At 30.4% G+C, this 11,204-nt stretch overlaps 2 protein-coding genes across 2 annotated transcripts; both read left to right on the forward strand.

Annotated features, from left to right (window-relative positions):
• The first annotated feature begins 2,445 nt into the window (after window positions 1-2,445).
• Window positions 2,446-2,781, forward strand: LOC107963244 (uncharacterized). Its single transcript, XM_016899810.1, has one exon. The coding sequence runs from the start codon at window positions 2,446-2,448 to the stop codon at window positions 2,779-2,781; it is 336 nt and encodes a 111-aa protein (XP_016755299.1).
• Window positions 2,782-7,534: 4,753 nt separating this feature from the next.
• Window positions 7,535-9,624, forward strand: LOC107963245 (uncharacterized). The gene is made up of 2 exons (XM_016899811.1): window positions 7,535-7,855; window positions 9,529-9,624. Exons 1-2 carry the CDS (start codon window positions 7,535-7,537, stop codon window positions 9,622-9,624), a joined length of 417 nt encoding a protein of 138 aa, XP_016755300.1.
• Window positions 9,625-11,204: the final 1,580 nt, after the last annotated feature.

Genomic DNA, 11,204 nt, shown 5'->3' on the forward strand with positions numbered 1-11,204 from the left:
AAAGACCATAAAAAATTTGACTATAATAAAAAAATAAAAATTACTAGTGTTTTAACATTTAAAACACAACCCAAAAAGCTTAAAACTCTCACTTAAAAAATTACCCAACAGCTATTATACAACTCACTAGGTAATTTACTCTGTAAGATGATATGTTTCATGACTTAGAACTTAAAGTTTATTTATACTAGTTTGCACGACTTTCAAGTTAATAGCCACATAATTGGAAGATCGGTAATAATAATTTTTGCAGTGATAAAATTTGGTGCATAAATTAGCTATCAATTTTAACATTTGCTAAGATTATGGCTTGTTAAATTTAAACCAAAATTTTGACACAATTGGTGCATTAATTGGCTTGGAAATTCAAGCCATCTTTAACATGCCTCAAAAACTTAACATTGGAAGAGTTAGGGGTTGGGTTTCTAGCTATTTTGCAGATCATTTCACTATTGTGCTAGAAGACCCACTAATAATTTTTTATAGCATTTCTTGTATTAAGAATTATGTTAGTATTTCGTTAATGATTCACTGAATCTAGTAATTAATATGTCAAATAATATTACGATAGTGATTGAATTTAATTTTTTTAGAATTAGGTTATCAAAATAGAAACATGTTAATAATTGAAGAATTACTGTTGTAATTTACTCTAAATTAAAATTAATTACTCTATAATATATAAAGTGTTTATATATGGTATACAGGCAACTTATTTTTTTTATTGTACAAGCCGCCTTAAAATTTTGATATGTATCTTCTTCTTTTTTTAAAAAAAATATTCACTTTCTTAATATATTAGTATACTCCTACAAAATATTTGTTAACTTTTTGATCTAGCTTGTAGAGTTTAAAAACTCTAGTGATAGTATACCAAATATTTTTCCATATATAAATCCATCAAAGGTTAAATCTATTGGAATTGATTAAAATAATTATTATTTTGTTTATTTTCAAATTTTCAATATTAATATTATATCATTAATAACATTTTAATCTAAAATTATGATATTTTTATTGTTAATAATATTATTTAATTTAACAGTTGCAGATAAGTAAAAATTAGCTATTTTTTTTGGATTTAAAACCCATGTAAAAACTATAAAAAAAAGTAAAAAAAATCATTTTATTATTTTCAAATCAATCATATTGAAAACGAAAATAAAATTTAGTTGTTTGTAAGATATTGAAGCCCAACAAAACCAAAATATTTTTTTTTTAGATTTTGAAATATATCAGTTTTTTTTTCTAAAATTTTGTATCATATTTTAATAATTTCTCTTCACTTGTTAATTTTATTTATCAATACAGAAATAATAGATATTGTTTTCCCTAAAGTGTTTAATGTGTTTGGAAATTTCTATCAGGATTATAAGATATAAGTTGAAAATGCATATTTTATGAAAATAAAATAATATATGCAACTTACTAGTTATAAATTAAAACAAATTCATAATTTATATGAGTTTTTGAAAAGTATGCTTAATTTAAGTCATTTTAGGTCTTAGGTCCATTTAAAGTTGGGTTTAGTTATTGATTTGGGTAAATTTTAGTTCAAAGGGTTTTTTTTCATGATAAAATTAAGTTAAATTGTGTTTTCAATTCAAGTAAATTGATAAGTCTAAATAGAATTAAAAATCAATTTATTTAATTAAAATTTAATAGGGTAATTACAATCATATCAGTAAATTTTAAACTTTTAAATTTAATTTTTTAAAAAAAGTTTAATTCAATAAGCAACCTTTAAACTATTCTGTTTTTTTTAAACAGGTGTTTTTATTTTTGCTGAACGAAATACCTAAACTATAACCCAAAACTGTTGTGAGCATTAACTACTATATTTGTTAAAGAAAATCTTTCAACCAATCAAGAGTTGACACGTGACGTTAATATTTAATAATTAAATATTTAATGTCACGTGTCAAAAGCTAAAATTTTTTAATACTTATAATTTACATTAAAGAAAAAAAAAACCTTTCTAACTAAAAATTAAGGAAAAATCCAACTTCATCCACTATGCTCCAAATTGAATTTCTTGCAAATCTAACCAACTCCACTTTTATTGTTTCCGTAATTACTAAGAGATTCTTTCTTCTCTTTTTGCTCTCTTTCTTCCCCTTCTCTTGGGAAATATAATTAATATGAAAAAACACTCTCCTAGTGAAACACGTTTGTCATTTGTTGGAGAACATGACTTTGAGCAACAAGATCAATGTTGGACAACTATGTTCCTTCTCTACTCTAGTATTCAACGTTTAATGCAAAGGGTTTGTAATTCTCTCTTTGATTCAACTACCATTAAACACCTTCTCTCTATATATACTCACTTCACTTCGGAAAGCATGTAATTCACAGCAAAAGCCTTGAAACTGTTATACTTCACACACAATCTTTTTACTTACATACATAGAAAATAGTTTGATTTAGAAGAAAGAGCAGAGGGAAATGGCAGCTGAGATGATTCTCCGGTGTGTTTTCGAAGGAAGCATATCAATGCAAGACTGTTTGATCGAACGGAGGCCCTACCATCGCAACTGCCAATGTGCATTGCACAACCTTAAAGGGGTTTGTTTATCTACTTGCATTTCTCGGACAACCAATAAACCATTCCCTAAGAAACAGACATGGGGTGATTGTTCTTTGTCTTTGTCGGCTTCCAAGTTCTCTTCTCAATCTCCTCTTCTTCCTGATGCCTCCTTCACCAATACCATACAAAATATTGATGCAGCTCCCGTTTTGAGTGAAACAGAAGCTCAGCACAATCAAGTTTATAAATTATAGAAAAGAAAAAAAAAAAAAAGGTTAGGAAATGAGAACAATTTTTCCTATTCTCTTTAGCTTGACATTTATGTTTAGTTTCCAAAGTACAGTAGGTGTAGATAAAGATGAAAAAAAAAAGGGTACAGATATTTCTGGCTAAACAACTTCCCTGTAAATCCTTCAAGGTGAACTTCATTGTAAAGAAAGCTTTATTCTAGCAACACTACTTCCCTGTGATTTCTTAGAGTTGAACTTCATCATGAAAAAGTTTCATACTCTGCACCATTGTCAGGGAAAAAATCAAGATAAAGAGAAAAATACTTTTGTATAAGGCTTTACTGTACCTCCGCTACTGAAGAAATTCATAAACATTTCAGTCAATCAAGAGTTCACATTTGGCATTAATATTTAATATAAAATTTTAATTTTTATATAATTAAATATTAATGCCACGTGTCAATTCTTGATCACCATTTTATCAAATTAGACGATTTAATTCAGTTTATCTTTCGACCTCATCAAATTAACTTGGGACAATCAAATTGGTGTTCAATAGGATCTCCTCCTAGTCTCACCTATCTAAATGTTCACCTGTAGGTATCAATTCTAAATTTTAAGGTTCATTTGATTTAATCTAGTTTTTTGCAATTTAGTCACTGTACCAAAAACTAACCAAATAACATATCCATCAACCGACCACCATAAATATAGTTACCAATCATCATTTTCATGCAGACAACCACCATAAATAAGCACAAGAGTAGGATTAAGAAAAGTTTAGAAATTTTTTGATGGATGCTTGAAGAAAATGATGACAACAACAATAGTGGTAGAAAATACAAGTAAAGTTGATATTTTTGGACTTTGGAAAGAAAACAAAATTGAAATATATTGAAGGATTTGGATAGAAATGAAAACAACAAAGCAAAGTTAAAGTACAAAAGTGCAATTAATACTAGAGGTACAGTAAAAACTAACTAAACTCAGAAAAGCTATGAACTAAAACCCTAAATATGAAGAAGTAACTTGATAAACCATAAATGTAACATATTTTAATCCCATTCTTAATGCGTTTATGGATGATTAATGCTATAAATTAGTGATTTTGATGCTCCTAATCCCTTAAATTCATGTTTCTATACTTAGGAGAGCATTTGGGAGCAAAAGGAGCGAAAAAGGGGCCAAAATCGGAGTTTTTAGGATCCACACGGGCAGGCCACACGCCCATGTGCCAGCCAATATCAATATCGCTCCCTGTCTCCCAAACACGCGAAAAAAGCCAATTTTTAAGGTTTCTGGGTGTTCAAAAGTCTATAAATATATACTAGAAGAAGACCTAAGGGGACACGCAGAGTAGAACACATGAATTAATCGAAGAATGCCAACGGATTCAGCTCGGAAGCAGGATCTCCTTCAAGACTGAAGATCTCCCTCCAATTTCTCTCAAAGTTTTTGGGTTTCTTTATGTTTTATTGTTTTCCTATTTTTGAGATGTTTTCTTATTACATTATGAACTAAACTCCCTAAATACCTAGGAAAGATGAAGCCTATGTTGGATCTTATTATTTAATTATCTGAATTATACGATAAATACTTGTTCTTGTTCTTAATTATGTGTTCTTAATTCTTGCATTAATATTCTCAGGATATTAATCCAAGTTTGATGTGCTTATTCAGTGGAGCAAAAGTCCCTGTTTAAGAGTAGATCTAGCATAATTAAGTAGAGTTACATGCAATCCTAGAAATAGAACGACATAAATCTGCCAGATTAGAGTCAAATCTAATAGGAGATCCATAAATCGAGTTAATGCGACAATAGGAGTTTTAATTAGAAAGAAATTTCAATTAATCAACCTAGAGTGAGTTGTTCTTAGTCTCGAAAGAGATATTAACATAATTTAGGGATTTCTATGGATCAAGACAAGTGAATAAATCATTTGATTCAGAGTCAGAATAATAAGTGAAGTCTAGGTGGATTCTTTCTTGGCTATTGTCTTCTTTATAAGTTTTCTTCAAGTATTTTTCCCAATTCGCTCTCTGTCACATTCAATAGTTAATTAGTTAAGTTAATTTTAGATTAAAGAAAATCTCTTATATTTTTAAGCTAAATAATAAAAAGATAGTTAATACTAGTACTTTTAGTCCTTGTGGATACGATATTTTGGACTCACCATAACTATACTACCATTTGATAGGTGTGCTTGCCTTAGTTGTGATCGTAGTCTAGTTTAGTGTTTCATAAAACGATCATCATAACTACTAAGCTTAAAAGATGAAAGAAAATGTAACTCTTTTAAAGTTATCATCCAAAAGTGCCTTTTAACAGCTGAATACAATTCCAAATTTTAAACAAAAATGCCCTTAAAAGTTATGTTCTAGCTTGGGTTGATATTAGACAAAAGACTACCTCTGCAGTTATTTTCTCCCTGTCAGGCAACGGTGCCACAACACCCTAAATAGTAGTGAACTCGTGGTTGTGGAGGGTCTCGGTGTCACGACATCCTACCCCTAGTGTCACGACATCATTGGTGTTGGCTCTAATTTCTACCCCTCTAAGGATACCATGACTTCAAAGGCTTGGTATCGCAATGTTGACTCGTTGTCTTGACATCCTACCCTCATTGTCGCAACTCTCTCGACAGTAGGCTCCATGTTGATTTCGCGTTGAAGTTTTGTATCCTTAAGGTGAAAGGATTCGGTGTCACGACATCACTGTTATCAGTGTCGAGACACCCACTCTAAATGATGTCTTCCTTGAGGTTGGGCAATTGTCGTCTTCCTACATCAACTCAAACACCTCATTAGGTCTCCCGTGGAACCATGTTGCCAATTCTGGTCTTTAAAAGGGGCAAAAATCGACCAAAAATATTTATTAATGATGAATGCCAAAATTCAAGAAAAGATAGTTAATTTGCCTAAGAATAAACTGCTCAAGTGTATTGGAGAGTCCAATTTGACGTATCAAATTATGACAAATCAATAAAAAAATAAATATTAATTTTAAAATATTGTTGATAAAAATCCTTGTTTTAAGTTAAGAATCAACAAAAGTTAAAATAAGTCATAAGTTGTACCATGCACATATTTGAAAATTTTTCTTTTACATTTTTATTTTCAAGAATTTAGTCTATTTACTTTTAGATTTCAAAATTTAGGTTCAGTTGTTAATATATTTATTTATATATTGTTAATGTGACATTTTGAAATAAATAAAAAAACTCACTTAACAATTATGTATAATTAAAAAATGATATTATAATAAACTTAAATTTAATATATTTACAGTGGAATTTGAATTTGAAATTTAAAATATAAAAAAATAAACTTTAAAAAAATAAAAAATATAAAAACTAAATTTATGAAAATTACATAAACTTATTATATATTTTAACCGCAAATTTAAAATGAAGAATGTAGTAGTTTTACATCAAAATTAGTTATGAGGTAAGTGGGAGTATTTAAATAGTTACAAGCAACGTTGAGGAAGAAGAGCCATATGAGAAAACATAACCGTCACAATCATTTTGCATCTTACAATGGCACTTTTTAAGGTAATTAGAACAAGTTAAGTGAGCATTGTTTTGTCCTTAACCAACAACAACCTACTAAACCCCAACCAAAATCCACCTTCTTGGTTCCATAGAGATGATCGCCTACTAAATCACAATAACAACCGTTAATTAACCTAACTTTAAGAATCAATTCTAGTTGGTTTATAACCACTTAGTGAATTGGAGTAAGACACAAAGGAGGAAGACGTAAGAAAAATTCATTTTATATGAGTTTTCGAAAATTATAATTAATTTAATTTTGTGTCAATTATAGTTATTCGTTCAAATCATTTTAAGTTTTAGGTCAATTTAAAATTTGGTTTAGTTCTAAACTACTTCGAATTGTTAATTTTTCATGATTAAATCAAGTTAAATCGAGTTCAAGTTGTGTTTTTTGATTCGAGTCAAAATTAACAATTCTATATAGAAATAAAATCATCAAGTAGTTTAATTAAAATATAGTAGGATAAATTACAATCATATCATTAAATTCTAAACTTTTTAATTTAATCTTTTTTAAAACAATGCTTAAGCTAAGCTGTTTTTTTTTCTTTACTTAGGTAGTTTTTTTTTAACTAAAAGCTTAAAGAACACTTCAGCCAATCAAAAGTTTACACATAACATTAATATTTAATAGAAAATTTAGAATTTTTATATAATTAAATATTAATGTCATGTGTCAACTCTTGATTGACTGAAAATTTTTTTTAACTCATAATACGTAAAAAAGAAAATTAAATACCTAACAAAAAATTAAGAAAAATCCAACTTCATCCGCCATGTTCCAAATTGAATTTCTTGCAAATCTAACCAACCCCACTTTTATTGTTTCCGTAATTACTAAGAGATTCTTTTCTTTCTTTATTTTATTTTTTTGCTCTCTTTCTTCCCATTCTCTTGGGAAATATATTAAATTTGAGAAACTTAAACACTGCCCTAGTGAAACACGTTTGTCATTTGTTGGAGAACATGACTTTGAACAACAAGATCAATGTTGGACAGCTATGTTCCTTCTCTACTCTAGTATTCAACATTTAATGCAAAGGGTTTGTAATTTTCTCTTTGATTCAACTACCATTGAACCCCTTCTTCTCTCTATATATATACTCACTTCACTTCAGAAAGCATGTAATTCACAGCAAAAGCCTTGAAACTGTTATACTTCACACAATCTTTTTACTTACACAGAAAATAGTTTGATTTAGAAGAAAGAGCAGAAGGAAATGGCAGCTGAGATGATGCTCCGGTGTGTTTTCGAAGGAAGCATATCAATGCAAGACTGTTTGATCGAACGGAGGCCCTACCATCGCAACTGCCAATGTGCATTGCACAACCTCAAAGGGGTTTGTTTATCTACTTGCATTTCTCGGACAACCAATATGTCATTCCCTAAGAAACAGACATGGGGTGATTCTTCTTTGTCTTTATCGGCTTCCAAATTCTCTTCTCCATCTCCTCTTCTTCCTAATGCCTCCTTCACCAATACCATACAAAATATTGATGCAGATCCCGTTTTGAGTGAAACAGAAGCTCAGCACAGTCAAGTTTATAGATTATAGAGGAAAAGAAGAAGAAACAGGTTAGGAAATGAAAACTATTTTTCTTATTCTCTTTAGCTTGACATTTATGTTTAGTCTCCAAAGTACAGTTGGTGTAGATAAAGATGAAAAAAAGGGTACAGATATTTCTGGCTAAACTATTTCCCTGTAAATCCTTAAAGATGAACTTCATTGTAAAGAAAGCTCTATTCTAGCTAAACTATTTCCCCGTAATTTCTCTGTCAAAAGCAGTTAGTGCACAACTTTTCTTCCAGAAGTGCTTTTGAATAGCAATGTAAAACTAATTTCTGGAAGCAACTTTTTCTTTTTAAAGAATTTTGATGTTACAAAACAACTATTATTTTACGTCAGATTAGATATTTAATAGTATTTTTCATTGCCTACATTAACATATATTTAAAAATAAAAATACAAAAACTAATAAAAATGCTCAAAGAGTTAATAAAATTTATAGAATTATTTAAAATATAAAAAATTAAAAAAACCATAAAAAATATAAAAAAAATTATATATATAATATAAATTAAATAAAAAATACGTATAACTTGCTCCAACCTAAATCAATCAATAGAGTATCTAAAATCGGAAGCATTTTTTTTATCAAGGTATCATCAGACAAATATTATTCTATTGTAATTTGATAAAAGAATCTAATTTAATATCAACTAAAAATTAACATAAACACAGGAAAAAAATTAAGAAAAAACAGATGAAGACCAAACTCCAAATGAAAGATTCTAAATTGAAAGGATATAGGGTAAAAAATTGAAATAGCTTTGGATTGATATGTAATTTATTGATGAGATTTAATTTTGTGTAATTATAAATATTAAAACTTGATTTCGATCTAAATATATAATATAAATTTTATTTTAATTCAATTGTTCACATTTTAAAGTTAAAGTTATTGTCAAACACCTGTTTCACATGGATTCAAGTCGTGTTATTCCCATTCCAAATTTAAGATGTAATATATCAACAATGATGTGTACGTTGAAATTCATATATAATTTTGAGATAACCAGAATCATTTTACATATTTTAATAGTATTTTTTTAAAGTAATTAGAACTAACGTAAATGAACATTATTTACAAAGCTAGAAGATCATTTTACATGTTTTAATAGTATTTCTTTAATGTAATTAGAACTAACGTAAATGAACATTATTTACAAAGCTAGAAGACCTTTTGTTCCATAGGAATAATGTATTTGGAATTCACCAAATATAAACAATAAGAACCTTTAAGCTAAGAATAAATTCTATTAGTTTATAACGACTTACGACTTCATTCAATAAGAAAACCCACTTGATTAATATGAGAAACAAAAACTATGACCTAGTGAAACACGTCTGTTTTAGTTGGGGTGTCGGATAACATAACTTTGAACAACAAGATCAATGTTGCACAACTAAGTTACTTCTCTAGTATTCCACGTTGAACGCAAGGGCTTTCCTTTCTTCGACCCCTTCCTCTGTTTATATATATACTCACTTCAGAAAGCATGTCAACTCAAAGCAAAAGCCTTTGAAAATATTATACTTCACACAGAAATATAATCGTTTGATTAAGGACTTCCTCCCTTTCTCTGCTTTTATTCTTTCCCAAGTTTCCTTCAGACGTTCTTTTTAAGATGAATCATTGTAATCTTCTGCAGAACGACGCGGTTTTGGCTTACGAAGAGATGAGAGGATTGATTGCAGTCACTGGGCATCAAAAGGGTGGTGCAGTCATGTTGCGCGGAAGCGTGTGAAAGAGTAAAATTATTGTACTGAAAAATCACACTAAGTTCAATTCCCAGGAAAGAGAGGTGGATCACGAGGATCGCTTACATACCAGATCTTTCCTAGCCAGAATATCCCTCTATCGTAATTTAATAGCACAATAAATCACTACAATGACACTTGCAAAATATGCAGAACAAAAATAAAGAACACTAGAATTTTAACGAGGTTCAGCAAATTTTGCCTACGTCCTCGGGCACTACCAAATATATTTCACTCCAAAAATACAAGTGAAAGTTTACAAATAGGGAGAGAGAACAATTGCCTTAAGTAGAGAATGGCAAGTGTGGGATGAAGAAAGTAAGAAATGGTTAGGCCTATTTATAGTTGAGGTTTAAGGATCAACTTGCAATGTCCCTATACAATTAGGGACCAAAATTGCAATTATCCCATGCCAACTAATCTTACTTTCTACTTTCGGTGCCTTTCGGTGCCAACTTTCTGCCACTATTCATCTTTGAAAAGTCAAAGATTGTAGGTATCCAATAATCTCCACCTTGAAGATTTGATTAGGATAATCTTATCTTCACACAATTCTTTCTACCTTTGACAACAATACTTGATAGTGCCTTCTTCAACTGTTAAACTTGCAGGATATTGATCAAGTTCAAACAATGTTCGAACTTGGTTGTTGTTACCACCTTGGTCATCATATCTGCGGGATTATCTGCAGTCTTGATCTTCTGAAGACAAATTTTCCCCTCTTCAATAATTTCCCGCACAAAATGGAATCGTACGTCGATATGTTTTGTACGTGCATGATAGACTTGATTCTTTGCTAAATGAATAGCACTTTGACTATCACAATACACGTTAATATGCTCCTGAACCAACCCCAAGGTTTTAGCCATACCTTGTAACCAAATAGCCTCCTTTACAGCCTCTGTTACAGCCATGTATTCGGCTTCTGTGGTTGACAATGCAACTGTAGACTGTAGTGTAGACTTCCAACTTATTGGTCCTCCAGCAAGTGTAAACACATAACCGGTGGTTGATCTTCGCTTGTCCAAATCACCGGCATAGTCAGAATCAACGTACCCAATAACACCTTTACCAAGTGTATTATCCTGCTTGAACAGTAATCCAACATCCACGGTCTTCTGAATATACCGTAGAATCCATTTCACAGCTTGCCAATGTCCTTTTCCAGGATTATGCATATACCTGCTCACTATACTAACTGCCTGTGAAATGTCGGGTCTTGTACACACCATTGCATACATCAAGCTACCCACTGCATTAGAATACGGAACTTGCAACATGTATTCTCGTTCCGTATTCGTCGAAGGAGATAGTTGTGCAAAAAGCTTGAAATGAGAAGCCAACGGGGTACTTACAGGTTTGGTCTGCTCGTTCATGCCAAACTGCTGTAGTACTTTCTTCAAATACTGCTTCTGAGACAAGCTAACTCTGCCATGAGCTCTATCTCTACATATTTCCATGCTGAGAATCTTTTTAGCTTCTCCTAGATCTTTCATCTCAAACTCGAGATTGAGTTGAGTCTTCAATATTTCAATCTCAACTTTGCTCTTAGATGCTATTAGCATAT

Source organism: Gossypium hirsutum, chromosome A06 (assembly GCF_007990345.1).
Source record: "Gossypium hirsutum isolate 1008001.06 chromosome A06, Gossypium_hirsutum_v2.1, whole genome shotgun sequence".
NCBI lineage: Eukaryota > Viridiplantae > Streptophyta > Magnoliopsida > Malvales > Malvaceae > Gossypium > Gossypium hirsutum.